The sequence below is a fragment of the Musca domestica genome, unplaced genomic scaffold (genome assembly GCF_030504385.1).
Source record: "Musca domestica strain aabys unplaced genomic scaffold, Musca_domestica.polishedcontigs.V.1.1 87, whole genome shotgun sequence".
Taxonomy (NCBI): Eukaryota; Metazoa; Arthropoda; class Insecta; order Diptera; family Muscidae; genus Musca; species Musca domestica.
The window spans coordinates 2,961,213-2,980,515 of NW_026712423.1; the positions used below are offsets into that span (position 1 = coordinate 2,961,213).

Here is a 19,303-nt window from a genome sequence, read left to right on the forward strand (position 1 = left end):
CTGTCTTAGACTGTAGTATTCGTTACGAACTTCAAATTCCAAATTTGAAATAGTTCCAGCAAATAATGTCGCGAAAATCACCAAAGTACCGAGGTACCGTTATATGAGGGCCATACGAAAACGTGGACCTGCTCAGACAATTTTCAATCTTAGGCTGTATGAACTTCAAATACCAAACTTGAAACAATTCCGGTGAACAATGACGCTAAAATTATAAGAATACCAAATATCGGGAGGTACCGTTATATGAGGGCTATACGAAGATGTGGACCTGCTCAGACAATTTTCTGTCCTAGGCTGTAGTATTAAGTATGAACTTCAAGCACCAAGCTTGAAACAATTCCGGTGAACAATGTCGCTAAAATTATAAGAATACCGAATATCGGGAGGTACCGTTATATGAGGGCTATACGAAGATGTGGACCTGCTCAGACAATTTTCTGTCTTAGGCTGTAGTATCTATTACGAACTTTAAATACTAAATTTTGAAACAATTCCGGTGAATAATGTCGCTAAAATTATAACAATACTGAATATCGGGAGGTACCGTTATATGAGGGCTATACGAAGATGTGGACCTGCTCAGACAATTTTCTGTCACAGGCTGTAGTATCCATTTCGAACTTTGAATATAAATTTTGAAACAATTCCGATGAATAATGCCGCTAAAACCATAAAAATGCCGAAAACACGGAGGTACCCTTATATTGGGGTTAAACGAAGACGTGGAATCTACATAGAATTTTAAGCTGATCAAGAATTTATATACTTTGTGGGGTCTAAAATGTATATTTCAAGGTGTTACAAACTTAATGAAAAACTTAATATACCCTGCATACAATGGTGGAGGATATAAAAGTTATTGCTGGAATATAAAGGATTAAACTCCTGTAAAAAGTAATTATCGCAATTATCATTCAACCTCCTTGCATATATTCTTCTGTCTGAAATGCCAATTCTTTTCCCACACTTGTCGCCTTTCATCCACTGTGCCCAGTCATCGTCATCATCATTATCGTCTTGTTCAAAACTTTCAAGTAACCAATGTCATAAAGTATAAGCTGAGGGGTAAATGCCGTCAAAAGGTTACAAAACCATATATTCTCTAAAACATTATGTTCAAACACACAAGTATGTCACTCACTTGTATGGTGAGCGTTTGAGTAAGTGTGTGTGTGTGCATGTGGCTTTTGAACTTTTTTCCTAATGATTAATTATGGCAATGAAAAATGAAGGCGTGTTTTTTAACTTTTCTACAGAAAACGAGAGAGAGAGAGAGAGAGAGAGGAGATGCTGCAAAAAGGTTAGCAAAAAAATACTCTTTTGTTATCCCTTTTTTTTTTTGGAACAGACAACAACAATGTCTGTACCACCGACAACGTGAAAAGCTTAATTAATGTTTTGATATGTTCAACAAATTATATTAAAAAAAAAAAACAAAGTTAATAAAATGTTTTGTGTCAGCATATTTCATTGTGTATTACCCTTCATATTAAAATTAATCGATTATCGTTTAGAAAACGGATTTTACAATGCCTGGTTTCCTGGAATATATTGACATATTTTCGTAGAATTAAAACTGTATAAAATTTTTAAAAGTCCTATTCAACCATGTTATTAGCAACATTGTGCCTTGTTGATATGGCAACATATAAATTTTTTTTCTATCGACAGAGATATGCTATAAATGATATGAAATGAGATATGATATAAATAAAGCCTTTTTTATGCAGAGGGCTAAAAATATTAAAAATTACAAAAACGTCTCTTCATGAATTCCGAAAAATTTCTTTGGCTACAAAATTATGAAAAGGATTATAAACAAAAGGCAAAGGTCCGTCTGATCATTTTTTAATACATTATGAGAAAAAATTGAAATAAGAACCAAGTGGAATTAGAAATTAGCATATGAAGTAATATAAAATTTTGTCAGGGGTCTACTCAATGACTGTTCTTGATGTGATCAGTGTTGCCTCGATTACGAGAGACGTTGGAAAAGTTACAGAGTAAAAGAATTTTCCTCATATTTGCAAATCTTTTTTAAACCAACATTTTTGGGGCATATTTGGCTAGAAATTTGGGGCAATAGTCGTACATTTATAAATTAGGATAATCCGGTATTTATATGTACCGAGTAGGATATTTGAAAAACCATTGCACAATGGTTTTTAATGTCTCCAGATGTAAACCCTAAAAATCAACAGTAAAGTCAATTTAAAATTTGAGAATTTTAACTCTATCCCTTCACCCAATATCAAATTTAGTAACATTTAGTATATTATTTCAAAACAATTCACATCTTTTCATCCAAGACACCAACAGTGATCAAAAATTGGTACCATTTAGTACTTTTTGTACAATATTATAACACATTTCCCAAAACTCCTCCTTATCGAACTCCCAGATATCAACTAAAACCTAAGTATTAAATTTCAGGATTCCAGCTTTATCCACTCATCCAATATTATACCTCTTAGTACTTTTCGAAATGTCCAAAACGACCTCCATATCTCAAAAACATACTCCAAGAGTCAAATCAAATCTCGTCTAGAGGGACCTCAATATCAAATTTGAGAATTCCAGGGCTATTCCTTCACTCAATAGCACCATTTCGTTCTATTCATACAAATATAAGACCATTTCCGCAAATACCGTCAGTTAGATGACTGCAAATTTTATAATTTTTTATCTGTCGATTCAGTATTTTTCGTACAATTATAGTACTTATTTCCGGAACAAGGCAACAAATGGATGTTGACCTTTATATTAAATTTTAAATTCTAAATATCTGGAGCTACCGGAGGGAAGGTTACACCGCAAAATCGATCTGTTTGGTTTATCTTCTGTTACCCATTCCGATAGTATTATTACACAGTTCATATTTTTTGTAGTTTAATAAGTTAAAATATAAAATCGACTGACAGATATAGCTAAATGAGAATCGATTTGAAAATACAGTTAGAAGTTATGTCTGAACCAATTTCGACAAAAAGTGGGACAAGTAATTCTAGGTAGCATATTCAAATGCGAAATTTGAAAAAAATTGATGAATAATGTAGCTAAAATCATCAATATAGGAAGGTACTCTTATATGGGGGCTATACCAAAAGGGGATCTGCGCAGACAATTTTCTGCCTTAGGCTGCATTATCCATTACGACCTTCAAATACTAAATTTGAAACAATTCTGATAAATAATGTCGCTAAAATCACCTATATGACCCATTTTCAATACCAAAAGTCCTGCAGACATAATATACATTTGAGTAAAAATTTATCAATCTACATTGTTAAATCGACATAGAATTTTATGCTGATGAAAAATATATATACTTTGTGGGGGGTAAAATATATATTTCGAGTTGTTACAAACGGAATGACAAAATTAGTATACCCTCCATACTATGGCTATAGAGGGTATATATCATTTGATACGGGTAGGACGCGTCTCATCGAAATAGCGACTTTAGAACCTAGGTCCCTTAGGACCAAATCCGTTTCAGAACATTTGGAGTCGATCAAGGGTGCCCGTTCGTCCGTCCTGTTCGCCTGTCTAGATGGCTGGTGCGCACGACAACTTTAGAAGAGATTGTAAACTTCGTACATCGTAATATTATTTTCAAACATAGATCAAGGTTGGGGATGGGCAATATCGATCCCCTCCTAATGATATTTCCCCAACAAAATGTAAAAAAAAAAACAGAAAACAGTTTGCCGCATTTTTATACAATACAATAAAGCATCATTCAATTTTGTCACTAATGAGCACATATATATTCCGAAGTTTTCTTACGGTAAACGATGTTCAAGCCTCATAGAAGGAAAAGAGGGTGTCCTTTTGGCAGGGTAATAGCTTCAGACCTCCAAAAATCACTCGAATTCGACAAGTGTGCACATTTGGTGGAACTCGACTCAGATATATATTTGTATACCCTCCACCATACATAGCATGGAGGGTACACAGGGTGAGTTAAAAAATTATTTTTACATTTTTTCTAAAATTTATTGAATGACAGCAAAAAATGTCGGAAATAGCATCAAATTTTAACATAAGTTTAGATTTATTCGAATTGGCACGAATCATGATCTTCAAACGCCCAATGAAACCGTCCCATACTGCCCGAATGTTGCTTTACGGTATTTTGGCCCATTTCCGGCGAAGCGCTTGCTTGAGTCGATCGACACTTTGGTATTATTTAGTGCCATCCTTGCTTTCCAAAATACTACGTATACCAATCCGTTGGACTATTGTGTCTGGATTATTTTGGAAAGCAAGGTTGGCAATTGTGCGCTGGAAATGAAGCGATGAACCTCATTTTGTAATCATTCTTGGATGGCGCGTGTGCGATGCTGCTGAGTCCTGTTGGAATGTCGAAAGTCTGCAGCCAAAATGTTTGCGTGCCCAAGGCTTTAATACACTCTCCAGAATATTTGTGCGATAATATTCGGCAATTATTCTGACAATCGACCACGGTCGACAATCGTCTGTTTTGGCGACCCACATCATCACCATGCCGGCGCTTGAGTTCTGGTGGCCAACCGAAGGTGCACATTTTCAGCTGACCTCTTTGGCAAGTAAACACGATCATTTTGTCTGTTTACAAACCGCTGGACAACGGCCAAGCGAAGCAACTCTTTAGCTCTTTTTGAGTCTATTTTCTTTCAGTTGCAGTGTAAGTTCATGGACTTTTTTGATTTTCAATGACTTTACCCCGAGCTAATTTTCTAATATTTGTCGAATGGAATATTGCGATATGTTCAGCTCACGAGCCATTTTCGGCCACTGCGACGCGGGTTTCAATCAAGTCGCTTCTTTACTTTTCGAACCATTTCTGCTGATATTGCTGCTTTCTTCCGTCCACTTTCTTGACGTCGGGCTATGCTACCAGTGTCACGGTAACGAGCGATGGTACGAGACACAAAAGATTTGTTCTCATTTAAATACTGGAGTGCTCCAACGGTAGCCACTTGTGGTTTTGCAGCCAAATATAAAGAAAGCACACTATCACGCTTGAATTCCATGACGAATAACTTTTTTTCTGGAAAATTCTCACCAAAATGCTTGTAAACAAAATAATGAGCTGTTACCGGAATAATTTTAACAGCTTTCGGACGAGTGGCTTAGATATGACAGCAGTCTGGTTGGTTGGTCTTTTCATTTCATACTGTATATGTTTCAATCTATTTGGTGATTAAGTCCCTCACATTCGTAAAATGCAGTCGGCAATATTGATATTGGGTACTAGATATCTTACAGAGCTCGGAAATACCTTTGCCAAATTTTATCTGGAACGGCTAAGATTTGAATATAGCTCCCATATATATCCTTAATCCGATTTCAGGTTTAATGGCTAATGCAGCACAAATTAAGTTTCTTTTCGGAACATAAGTTTCAATGTTTTGTCCATCTCGAAGTGATATCATGCACTCTATAGCAATGTTATTTGGTATAAAAGATTAATATGTCTGTGTGAAATGTTGTGAAAATCGTTTCAGAATTGGATATGCCTCCCCTATATTAGTAACCTCTGAAACCAAATTATAATTGCTCTAACGCCAAAGGTTGATTGAAGGTATGATCAAAAAAATTATTTTGTTATGGGAGCTCTACTAAATATACATAATGGTGTAGGGTATCATATCAGTCAGTCCCGCCCGACTTTTGACTTTTCCTTACTGTTTGATACGATAAATTGAGAAATTGCAGAATAGTAGTAATTTTTTTTTGTAATTATTGGAAATTCAAAATTAACCATAATTGATTTCTTTGTACTCTTTCGAATTTCTCCTAAAATGTTTTATTACTCCGCAGAAATATAACGTTTCTTTCAAATACATTGTAAGCCATTAACAATAATTCAGAAAATAGTGAAAAGCATGGAAATCCTTTCCAAGACATTTCAACAAATGTCAAGATTTCAAATTTAATATTTTTCATTTCAATATTTTTCAAATGAATTCAATATGAAATTATTTAATAGTTTTTAGAAGGCCAATTGTTATATCCTCTAACCCTATTTCCTAAAGTGCTACTCGACTCAATACTTTCGTTCGACGTCTTCTCGGAAACTTTTAATTATATTTTCCAATAATTACGTTTACAGACAACTCAAGGTTGTGTGTGTGTGCGTTCAGTTTGTTTAGAAATTATTTCTCATTATTAATTTGATTTTTATTTTCAAAGCCCCCCCACTCACCATCTCCCCCTCTTTCTCTCATTCACCTTTGCAGATATATTGGCCCTACGTGACGTTCGGGTTAAAGTACCACATGCGGTGCGTCGTGGCCAAAGAATTACCATGAAATGTCACTATGACATTGAAGACGATACCCTGTATTCGGTGAAATGGTACAAAGGCAGACGTGAGTTCTACAGCTATACGCCGAATGAAAATCCGGCATTGAAGGTCTTTCAAATACCAGGTGTGCGGGTCGATGTAAGTATTAGTCTAACGTAAATGAAAATTGTAAATAAATGGATTGTTGTTGTTGTTATTTAGCTACGGCTACGGCTGCTGCTGCTGCTCCTGATAATAATGAAAAAGTAATTTAATGTAATTCGCATTTGGTTTACACTTCCATTACAGCGCCACGCTTCCAATGAAACACAATTGGTATTGGATTCTGCCACCATGGCAACGGCTGGTAAATATTCATGTGAGGTATCAGCCGATGCTCCATCTTTTCATACTTTAATAGCAGCCGCTGAACTGGAGGTTGTAGGTAAGTTTTGAAGCAAAGCCCATTGAGAAGGGGTGATATTTCGACAATGTTGTTGCTGCTCCTGCTGCTGACAATGGTGGGGTAAAGTGCCTGTGAAGAGTTGTGCCAAAAAAACATTTTGTTGTACCTTGGCAAACAGTTTGTTGCCGATTTTTCCTGGCCATAAATTTATGCAAAAATTATACATTTCCTTTCATCACCACCACCATCATCGCCGTGACCAGCAAAAGCATCGTCGTTTTTGTTGCCTGATTTGTTTGCTTGTCTGTTTGTCTGCCTCTGTTGGTTTGTAATGTTTGTTCTTTTTTTTTGCAACGTTTCTGTTTACTCCTTTAATAGAATTGCCCCACAATCCGCCTTTTATCACGGGAATGCGTGCCCGTTACCATGTCGGTGATATATTACGCGGCAATTGTACATCACGACACTCGAAACCAGCAGCAAATCTCACATGGACAGTGAATAATGAAGAGGTAGGTTCGAACAGCAAATCTATGTATAACTGTATAAAAACATGGACTCACTCACACACACTCACTCATACACAATCAACAAGGTTCATTACTTGTGAATGAAGGACAGTAGGTTTCAGTGGGAATATATTGGTTGGAAGATTTAAAATATCAAACAAAATAAGATTGTTTCTAAGAAGCGATACAAATAGTAGAATGAATAATGGTTTGCCGTACCTAAATTAAATGAAATGTATTTATCGTACTTCGTACTGTTGTAACCCATTCTTTGAAATTTTAAAATTAATCTCCTTTTTTACATGACTGTTTGGAAGAAGATTTATTGGGAACAGTTCAACATTTGAATTATATATTTATAATAATATTATGAAAATGTTTATAGGTGCGGTTGCAAGATTTAGAAGACTTTCCAAAAGAATTTTAGTTTAATTTGATTCTTTGGCTCCTATTCTATTGAGCTTACGATCTCGTCACTTGGGTAAAATTGGTTTTTTTGTCACATGAGTCAATTTTAAAACAACTCCTGGGGAGGATATCCAAGACAAAAACAAGGGAAATTATGAGGATTATTAGCTCTTTCCGAAACCTCCCCTGCCTTACCCCCTGGTAAACATTACCATGTTTCTCCACTAATAAACAAACGTTTTTTATAAAAAAAAAAACAACCAGACTATTTTGAACCAATATAATAAGATTATATAATAAAAACAAGTAAGCAAAGGCTATAGTCGTGCGGGGCCAACCATGTGATACCCTACATTACTACAATATATTGAAAGCCCGCTTATGTCCAAATTCATTTTGGAAGATTTCAATATTGAAATAATGTTATAGAGTCCTGCCCAGATGTTATCCTTGTTTACGCACTCCGCCGTGTTTCATTTTTCACAACAGCCGTGGTCCATTTTACAGCTAAATATAATCCAATGATCATCCAATATGCCGACTTCTTTCTTGTCCCTAACTCTCTCTCCTGTAGAGCGACTGCAAAATCAGGAAAATTTATTTTTGGTACATTTGAACCCCTGTATTTAATTCTCCATAACAGTAGGCATTAATTTTGACCCTAACGCTACCTCATGCAAAATTTCATTTTAAAAATGTACAATTCAAAACTGAAAAAATTGCATGCGATAAATATATGACAAAAATTGAAAAAAAAAATTCCACATTGAAAAATGTGGACGGCCCAATGATGTGACCCAAGGACGAACCCAATTGAAATTGGTGAGAATCGGTTCAAATTTAAATATAGCCCCCATATTATCTTCAACCGATTTCGGGTTAATTGTGCACCAAATGACCAATATCAGTCTAAATGGCCTGAATTTTGGCACATCCAACCGAATTCAGTATAAACGCAAGTACATCAAATTTTGTGAAAATCGGTTTCATTCGAGTTGGGGGTTTAAGTCTCTCACATGGGTATTATGAACTCCACAACAATGATCATTGGTACCAGATATCAATAACAGTTCAGAAAAAAGTGCTTAAAATATTGTCAAGATCGCTTCAGATCTGGATACAGCGCTCATATATATCTTTATCCGATATCAAGTTTTTTTTGGACCAAATGACCATCAGCCCAAATGAACTGAATCTTGGCAATTCCGACTGAATTCATCGTAGAAAGAAGAACTTCAAATTGGGTGAAAATCGGTTAAGATATAGCTATAGCTCCCATACATATGTTTCGTCCGATTTAGTGCTAAGTCCCACATATTCGTAATATGCACTCCACAACAATGATCATTGGTACCAGATATTTTACACAGCCCAGAAATACCTCTGCCATATTTTATCAAGTTCGGTTCAGGTATAGCTAGATATGGCTTCCCTACATATCTCTTTATCCGATATTAGGTTTATTGTGAACCAAATGGCTAACATTAGCCCCAATGAACTGATTTTTGGCAAATCCAATTGAATTCATCCTAGAAATAGGTATTTCAAATTTGGTGAAAATCGGTCCTCTATATATGTTTCATCCGATTAGGTGTCGTAATATGCACTCCACAACAATAATATTAGGTACAGGGCATCAGGTACTGATCAAAAATACCTCTGCCAAACTCGAGATCGGTTTAGATTTGTATATAGCTTCGAAATACATCTTCATCCGATTTTACTGTTAGTGTCCACTATATATGTATGTAATATCAGTTCAATTTAGATAGATTTTTGTTTCAACAGAATTTTTCTATTTGGCTGTTATGGCGGCCCACACCATCACCATGGCCGGCGCTTGAGTTCTGGTGGCCAACCGAATATTCACATTTTTAGCTGACCTCTTTGGCAAGTAAACACGATAATATTGTTTGTTTTCAAACTGCTGGACAACGAATGTTTTCTCATAGGAGAAAACCAAATTCGGCAGTTCACCATTTTCGGCCAAGCGAGTCTATTTCTTTCTCTTGTGTAGTAATTTCTTTCACTTTTTGGAATTTCAATGGCTTTACCACGAACTCATTTTTCAATATTTATATTGAATATTGCGATATGTTCAGCTCACGAGCCATTTATCGGCCACTGCGCCGTGGGTTTCGATCAAGGGCCTTCGTTACTTTTCGATCCATTTCTGCTGACGTTTCTGTTTTCTTCCTTCCACTTCCTTGACGTTAGGCTACGCCACACGAGCGATGGTATGAGACACAAAACAATTTATTCACATTTAAATGCCGGAGTGCTCTAACGATAGCCAAATATAAAGAAATCATACTATCACGCTTGAAGTCCATCACGAATAACTTTTTTCTGGAAACTTCTCACCAAAATGCTTTTGTACGCTTTTAAACAATAGTGGTGTTGGGTAAAATATAGTCGGACCCGTCCGACTTTTGACCTCTAATTACTTGTTGATTCCTTTGAGCCAGTTGATCAATTTTTTGTAGTCTTACCTCGAAGAAGTTCTATCCAGATGACTTCCATAACTTGCTTATAGCAGATGCCGTTCTCTTAGTACGTTATCCTGTCTACCGATCACTTATGACCTAACTTCTATATAGTGGCTCTATACCCTCTTTTAGGGCACCGTTAGTCCAACTAGGACTTGGATGTGAATTTTCTATTGGTTCTTCTCCTTCCCATCAGAATTCTTTCGAATTTGGTATTTGATGTTCGTAATGGGTGCTACAGTCTATGACAGGAGATTGCCTGTGCAGGTCCACGTCTTCGTATAGCGCCCAAATAATGGTACCTCCCAATATTCCGTATTTTGATGATTTTAGCTAAATTATTCACTAATTTTTCGTCAAATTTCGTATTAGAATATTATGACAAAAGTTACCTATGCAGGTCCATGTCGTCGTATTGACCCTAATATTACAGCTACATTCGGTATTTTTAAGATTTTAACAGAATTTTTAACGGATTTTACTGTTTTTGAAAGTGGCAAAATTCGTTCCAAACGGTGGAGGGTATTCAAAGTTCGGCCTTACAGCTTTTTTACTTGTTTTTGTTTTTTGGATTCCCTATGATGACCCTGCTTTGTGGCTCCATTCGCGTTCATAGTATTTGAGTCGATTTTGTTCCCCTTTTTCACATATTTTTCCGAGGAGTCTCTTATAATTTGTTAACAAAATCGAAACCAGAGACAATTTCCGCTGTATGTGCACTATTACACTCTTCGGGAGGCCTATCTTTTCCTCGCTGATGTGGAAGATAAGGTGGCTATAATGTCCGTAAGAAATAGGCGGGGATGACCAGTTTAATATTATTCGACCCGCCCCCTATGGCTATGTTATCTGATCGGAAGTTATATTCTGTTAGCTAGGGTGCCCGCTCTTATAGCTAATTTGATTTGGTCAGACAGTTTTTGTCGCAGATATAGATTCGATTCGAATGATATACTGTGAACGGATATCTTAATGAAACTAGGTATCGAATCGATACTCGCATTCGCTGGAAGAGGACATATCATTTTTACAGAGTGTCTTGGCTTATGTTGGTCTTTTTTGCATTTGTTCCAAAGACTGCTTCTACTTTTCGGTTGCAATCTTGCAACTTCCTACTCACTTCTTGAAAAACATGCTTTTTAGATAAGATTTTTAAGTTTCAGAAGATATGCATTTGAACCACTGTCCCTTCAAGTCCTTCTTCGGGCATGGAGGAAAATGTATGCATTTTCATTTGTTAACTTTCGCAAAAATATACGTGAGTTCTTTGTTGTTGTTGTTATTCAGTTTGTTTAAACTTTTGTGTATAAATCATATGCTGGTCTTCTCGAGTCGAGTGCGCCAATACTTTGGGCATGCAAAATTTATGTGACATGTATCCTGAAATCTGTACATGGATGCAGCGAGTAAGAGTTGTTTGAGGTAATTCGGCATGAGGAACGTTGGTCCAAAATGCCGACAGGTAAAAGAAAAATTTGGATGCCTTCTGAATTTGACAATTTTGAAAGGCCCTTTGATGCAAAACTCACTTTATGAGGAAGATAAACAATGAATATTGCATAGGACCTCCTAATGATTTTTCAAATAAATTTTTCCAGGTCATCTGAAGACCTTGAATTTTGATAAAATGTTGCGAAATATCTCACTGGTAATTTCAAAAACATAAACAAAAGTCTTGTGTAGAGCACTTGGAAATATCTTCTGAAGACCAGGATTTTTTGAAAAATTTTTTGTTTCCTTTGTCCATAATTTTTTAAGGCCCAGGCCAACTGCATCCTGTCGGTTCGCAAACGCAAACTCAGTTTTCATTCAAACTTGTTTTAAATTAGTCCGCCAGAGTCACTGTTACCGTTTCGTATGCGCCGTTGTTATCATCGCGTTCCGCGACTTAATATAAACTTCGTAAGTGGATATACATCACTACATACACACACACACATATATACATCCCGTGCACGTATGTATGGCGAAATGGAGAGTGTTGATATTGGACATGTTTGAGTGCAGCAGAGTAATTTTTCAAGCACATTTCTGTGTTTGGCTTGGAGGTCTATTTGAAGTTTATCCAAATAGTGAAGATTCGTGAATTTGCATATTTGGTTTGGTCGCTGATTGCACTGGGCACAACATTAAATGTTCCAACATGAAATGTTGGTGTATATTTGTTCCTGATGTCGCATATTTTATTGCAATGTGTTGAAAAGTGTGCGAGGGGGGAGGATGTGAGGAAATAATAGAGAGCGAAGGATGAATGGGATGATAGTAAAGCTTGAAGGGTGATATCGTACGACAAAAGCAAGAAAACAATATTAGAGTTATTTAAAAAGGGAAATGGAATAAAGATTAAGGAAGATTGGAACAAAGAAAGTGGCCTTTGCTTAATTTTCATTACAGTATGCAAAATTGAGAAAACTGAAAATTTCTACTAGACATTCTTTGAAAGTATAGGCCCATGCTATAAAATTCGTAGTAGAGTTTAATTTTAGAGACCTAGTTCGCATTTTATGGGCTCATCTTAAACGCACATTTTTTTGCATTCATTGCATATGTATTTTCGAGACCAGTGGGTTTTTTGTTTTGTAGCCCTAGGGTAGTAGAACAAACCAATCGCATCTAAAATTCAATAAGAATTTGACAAATTCTACATAATTTTTGACAAATTGTGTACCCAACACCGCATACTGGTGGAAAAGGAAGCGAGATAGACCCAGAGATATTTTTGAGAATCATCACTTTCTGAGTCCATTTACGTATGTCAGTCCGTCCGTCCATCTGTCCGTCTGACATGTATTTTTGTGAACGAATTGCAGTTTTGGTGAAAATAAGTTCAGATATAGCTATAGCTTCCAGATATCAGATACAGCTCAAAAATAATTACCTACAATTTTATCAAAATCGGTTTATATTTAGATATAGCTTCCATATATAGCTTAATCCGACATTTGGTTTATTGTGCACCAAATGGCTATAATCAGCACAAATTATCTGAATTTTGGCAGATCCCACATATATTTCATTCGATTTAGGGTTTTAAGTCCCACACACGCGTAATGTGCACTCCACAAGAATGATATTTGGTAGTAATTATCAGATACAGCCTAGAAGTACCTCTGTCAAATTTTATCAAGATCAGTTCAGATTTGGATATAGTTCCCATATCCGCTAATATCAGCCCAAATGGTGTGAATTGTGGCACTTCCGAACGAATTGAGGATATAAGCAAGTACAACGAATTTGGCGTAAATCTGTTCAGACATAGCTATAGCTCCCAGATATATGTTCACCCTATTTGAGGTGTAAATCTTCGTAATTTGAACTCTATAACAATGGTATTCGGTACCAGAGCTCAGAAATGCCTTTGCCAAATCATATCGAAATCGTTTCAGTTTCTTATATTGATATTGCTCGCATATATATCTTTATCCTACATAAGGTTTATTGTGCATCAAATGGCTAATATTTGCCCAAATGAACTGAATGGAAATTCCGACTGAATTCATCCCAGAAACTAGTACTTCAAATTTGGTGAAGATCGCTTTAGACATAGCTATAGCTCACACATATTTGTTTCATCCGACTTGGTGTTCAAGTCCCTCACATTCGTAATATGCACTCCACAAGAATGATATTTGGTACCAGATATCAGACACAGCTCAGAAATACCTCTGCCGAATTTTTTCAAGATCAGATCAGATTAGCATATAACTCCCATACATATCTTTATCTGATATCAGGTTTATTGTGCAGGAAATGGCTAATATCATTCGATTTAGGTTTACAGGGTGAGATGAAAAACTGCAACTAACTTCAGACTGCTGTCATTTCTAAGCCACTCGTCCGACAGCAGTTAAAATTATTCCAGTGATAGCCCATTGTATTGTTTACAAGCGTACAAAAGCATTTTGTTGAGAATTTTCCAGAAAAAAAGGTATTCGTGATGGAATTCAAGCGTGATAGTGTGATTTGTTTATAATTGGCTGGAAAACCAAAAGAGGCTATCGTTAGAGCACTCCAGCATTTTAATTTGAATAATTCTTTTGTGCCTCGTACCATCGCTCGTAGCGTAGCCCGACGTCAAGGAAGTGGACGGAAGAAAACAGCAACATCAGCAGAAATGATTCGAAAAGTAAAAAATCGACTTGATCGAAACTCGCGTCGCAGTGGCCGAAAAATGGCTCGTGAGCTGAACATATTGTAATATTCCATTCGGCAAATATTAAAAAATGAGCTCGGGGTAAAGCCGTTGAAATTCCAAAAAGTGCAAGAACTTACATCGCAACAGAAAGAAAATAGACTCAAAAGAGCTAAAGAGTTGCTTCACTCCGCCGAAAGTGGTGAACTGACGAATTTGGTTGTCTCCCATGAGAAAACATTCGTTGTCCCGCAGTTTGTAAACAAACAAAATGTTCGTGTTTACTTGCCAAAGAGGTCAGCTGAAAATGAGCATCTTCGGTTGGCCACCAGAACTCAAGCGCCGGCTATGGTGATGGTGTGGGCCGCCATAACAGCCGATGGTCGCTTTTCGCTCGTATTAATCGAACTTGGCATCAGAATGAATGTCGAATATTATTGCGGAAATATTCTGGAAGGTGTATTAAAGCCTTGGGCACGCAAATATTTTGGCCGCAGACCTTGGACATTCCAACAGGACTCAGTACCATCGCACTCAGCACGCGCCACCCAAGAATCAGGCTCCTCGCTTCTTTTCCAGCCCACAATGATCTCCGGATACAAATCCGTTGGACTATTGTGTCTGGAGTATTTTTGGAAAGCAAGGTTGGCACTAAAAAATCCCTAAGTGTCGATCACCTCGAGAAAGCGCTTCGCCGGGAATGAGCCAAAATACCGCAGAGCAACATTCGGGCAGCGTATGACGGTTTCATTGTCCGTTTGAAGACCTTAATTCGTGCAAAATGTGACCAATTCGAACAAAGCCAATACAAGTTAAAAAAAATTTAAAAATCATGGCGTTTGACTTTGTTGCAGTTTTTTCTCACCCTGTATATATGGGAGCTATAGCTGAACCGATACTGAGTTCGGTCTGATGTGTCAAAATTTAGGTCAATTTGGCTGATATTGGCCAGTTGGTGCACAACAAACCCGGTTGAAGATATGTATGGGATATCTTAATTTGAAGCGGTCCTCACCAATTTCAATATATTTCGTCCTTGGGCCAAACAAATATTGTTTGGAAAATTTCATCTCAATCAGATAATAAATGCGACCTGCATTTTGTTCACAAAAGTATATGGCCAGACGGACGGACTGACATACATAAATCGGCTCAGAATGTGATTCTATGAAGATACTCAAAATTAACTATGGGTCTATCTCGATTCCTTCTCCATGTTACAAGCAAATACACAAAGATACAATACCCTTATCACTATGGTGTAGGGTATAAATATTTTGATTTGCTATGATTATATTGACGGAGTTTTTAACCATATTTTAAGAAAAAAAAAAAAAAAAAACTCGATTGAGGGTTGTGGCAATTCTATTCGACAATTCTATGTCGTGTCTTACAACATCACAGGAATACATTGATCATCTAACTCCTTATGTCAAATTTCTTGGCACACACATTTTAAATGCTCGTCTCTTACATATATTCTCTTCATTTATTTCATTTCCTTGCATGAATTTTTGCGAAGACACCAAGGCCTTTTTTTAAATTACTGCCCATGTCTAAATGACCTTTATAATTCCCCACTTGTACTTGCCTGAGTGGCTCACTTGGGATGCAACTGCACCTTTAACTTAAGTGATGACATCATAAGTTAGGCTTATCATTTAACCTAACGAAGGTAGCAGTATTTTATGGCCCTTGAATATGCACCGACCACAAAAATGAAAAGAGAAGAAAAAAAATGTATGACTCTCCAAAAGTCTGTGTCATAAATTGGACTTAAGTGTGGACAGGAGTAGTAGTCCTACTTACATTTCGGTCTTTATCTATTTGATTGCATGCCACTTGTTTTTGGTGGCTAAGTGTTGGAGGTCGTTGTAGTTTGCCGAAATTCTTAGGCTTCTCGTTGCCTTTGTGTTAATAATGTTTGGGTAGGATAGTTTTCGGAACACACTTCAACCCACCCACAGAAATTTTCCTCATGGTTTCTTGTTGGCAATTTTTTTGCCAACAATTTTTGTGCTAGCTTAGCATAGTTAATAGCAACATGGACCCACTGACAATGTGTGCAAAAAAGCCCACACTCTCTCACAAGAAGCAAAATTGAAAGGAACATACCAAAATACTATTGCAATTCTGTTTGCAAATTTTGCATGATGGCAATGCTGACGACGACGATGATGATGATGGCGATGGTCCTTGTTCTGGCATTGGTGTTGATAATACCAATGTTGGTAGTCCTCGTATAGTTTGGGGGTCAATGCAATAATGTTTGCTACACTACTCCTATTTTGCACGATAAAATATATGTTCAATCGCTTGGTCCCTCGCCTCCTAAATAAAAATACACGCAACATATTGCGTGCGAAATTTATATGTTTCACTCGCCTAGTCATTTATTTGGAACGCATACAAATATGGTTGGCGGTATGGGCTGGATTTGAATGTGCAAATGTGTAAATTCCATTTGCAAAACCAGTCAGGGATGGGGAATGCATATTTGTATCAAATAAGATTGAGAGCCTTTATTTTTAATTCTGAAATGGGACAGAGGACATATTTCTCTAAGATTTGCCGAAACATTCAATCGCATCATTTTTCTTAAACTTAAATAATTATCAAACATACCTGGCGAATTTGTGTTTTGCCAATCTAGTTCGATCGAATGATTGAGTTTCGTGTAATCTGGTCGTTTGTATGAAAACTCTGCGTATGAGTAATATGAACTATGTTATATTTATGATATCACCCATACGCTACATACTACTAAACTATGAACTAGATTGACACAACTCTAGTGTATATATTAGAACCATCGCTGCTATTCTCTGCTTGATACTAATGGGAATTCTGTCAAGTAGAATGAAGTTTATTAAAACAATCTTGAGGTCCTAGTCAGCAATAAAATATTTCATATTGCTATAGTTAGTGAGTGGAGATGTAAATCCTATAGACAGGAAATCAGAAATAGTTTGGCCAGGAGTCAAAAAGTAGGGATCTCAGGGAGATTGTTCACTGCACAACTCCGCCTTGGCAAATCGTCAAATCAAAACTAATTTTCAAACAAATCAGCTTTATTTCAAATTCGGAATCTCAGTGGACCGAAACACTATTTAATATTGGTATAGCCCAACAGAACGTTCACATATAAATGATTTCAAGAATAGCCAATTTGGACTATTTGCGGCCATATGACTCCGGGAGATAGACCCATAGTTCCTTTTGATGACCTGCATACAATTACATTCTGAGTCGATTTATGCATGTCCGTTCGTCCGTCCGTCCGTCTGTGCGTCCGTCAGTCTGTCCATGTATTTTTGTAAATTAAGTACAGTTCGCATTTATTGCTCTATCCAGATGAAATTTTGCACAAATAATATGTTTGGGTCAAGAACGAACCCTATTGAAATTGGAGATAATCGGTCAAAATTTAGAAATAGCTCCCATATATATCTTCGTCCGATTCGCCTTTTATTGTGCACCAAACGTATAATATCAGCCCGAATAGTATGGAATATTGCACATACAACCAAATTAGGCCTGAAAATAAGTATGCCAAATTATTATATCGAAATCGGTTCAGATATAGCTATAGCTCCCATATATATTTTTCATCCGATTTGTTATTTTTGTCCTTCGCAGCTGTAATATGCACTCTGTAACAACAATATTTGGGAAAATATATTGAATACAGCTCAGAAATACATTTGCTAAATTTTATCGAGATCGGTTCAGAGTTGGATAGAGCTCCCATATATAACTTCGTCCGATTTACTTTTGATTATGCACCAAACGTCTAATATTTGTCCAAAATAAAATGGAATTTGGCACATACGACCGAATTGAGACTAGAAGCTGGTACGTCAAATTTGGTGAAGATCGGTTCAGATATAGCTGTAGCTCCCATATATACTGTTCATCCGATTTGTCATATTTGTTACCCACAGCCGTAATATGCACTCCGTAACAACGATATTCAGGGAAATATATCAAATACAGCTCAGAAATATCTTTACAAAATTTGATCGAGATCGGTTCCGATTTGGATATAGCTCCCATATATATTTTTATCCGATTTCAAATTAATTGTGCACCAAATGGGCAATACAAGTCCGAATTTAAAAGATACAAATGCTTCGGCATATTTAGTTCTTTGAATTATAAATTATATTTATAATCATAGCGCATATGATTAAATTTTCCCATAAAAACTTTTAATTGTTATGTGTAGCTCTACTAAATTAGCAAAGTGGTGTCGGGCGGGGCCGACTTTAAGACTTTCTTTACTGTTTTTTTTTTTTTTTGTAGTGTATGTAGTTTCGAAAAGGTTTTACCTCCCATAATAGAATATGGGAGGAAAAAAAAAGACATACCCCAGAGGAGAAAGTCTTAAGCCCCGGCCGTAGGTAGCCTACCTAGAGTTATAAAATTTCGAAAAACTATAGATCGCGTATCCGGTGTTGGACATACCTCAGAGGAACAAATCTCAAGCTCCGGCTATTTACAAAAGTTATAAAATTTGTGGATCCTGTAGCCGGTCTTGGACATATTCAAGAGGAGAAAATATCAAGACCCGACCGGCTTCTTAAAAAATACATAAAAGTTGGATACATATTTGTGGAGAATATATAAATTTTATTTGGCACAATTTTGGAAATGCAAGAGTGTAGGCTATATTGTAGTATTTAGCTATTAATACCCCATAATAGGTCCATTTTTGATTTTAAGGTTTTTTTAAGTTCGGGTTTGATAGGTATTTCAAGTGGCTGTCAAATGATACAAATTTTTTACATATCAGTTTTGTAGAACCTGATAAAAGCTTTCGGGTCAAATAATCGAGTGTTATATATTTTTGAAAAAAATTTTGTGCCCTTTTTTACCCTCCACTATAGTACGAAGGGTATATTAAGTTTGTCATTCCGTTTGTAACAACTCAAAATATAAATTTTAGACCCCACAAATTATATATTCTCTTGATGACCATAAAATTCTATGTCGATTTAGCGATATCGGTCTGCCTGTCCGCCCATCTGTGGAAATTACTCTAGCTTCCAAGCAGGACTTTTGGTATTGAAAATGGGCAAT

At 36.5% G+C, this 19,303-nt stretch overlaps 1 protein-coding gene across 1 annotated transcript in view; it reads left to right on the forward strand.

Annotated features, from left to right (window-relative positions):
* LOC101901663 (uncharacterized) overlaps positions 1-19,303 on the forward strand; it is a 145,044-nt gene that overhangs the window by 111,267 nt on the left and 14,474 nt on the right. The window contains exons 3-5 of the mRNA XM_059131406.1: positions 6,231-6,436; positions 6,587-6,722; positions 7,062-7,195. Of these exons, the coding sequence (XP_058987389.1) occupies positions 6,231-6,436; positions 6,587-6,722; positions 7,062-7,195 (476 nt within the window). The remainder of the gene's footprint in view (positions 1-6,230; positions 6,437-6,586; positions 6,723-7,061; positions 7,196-19,303) is intronic.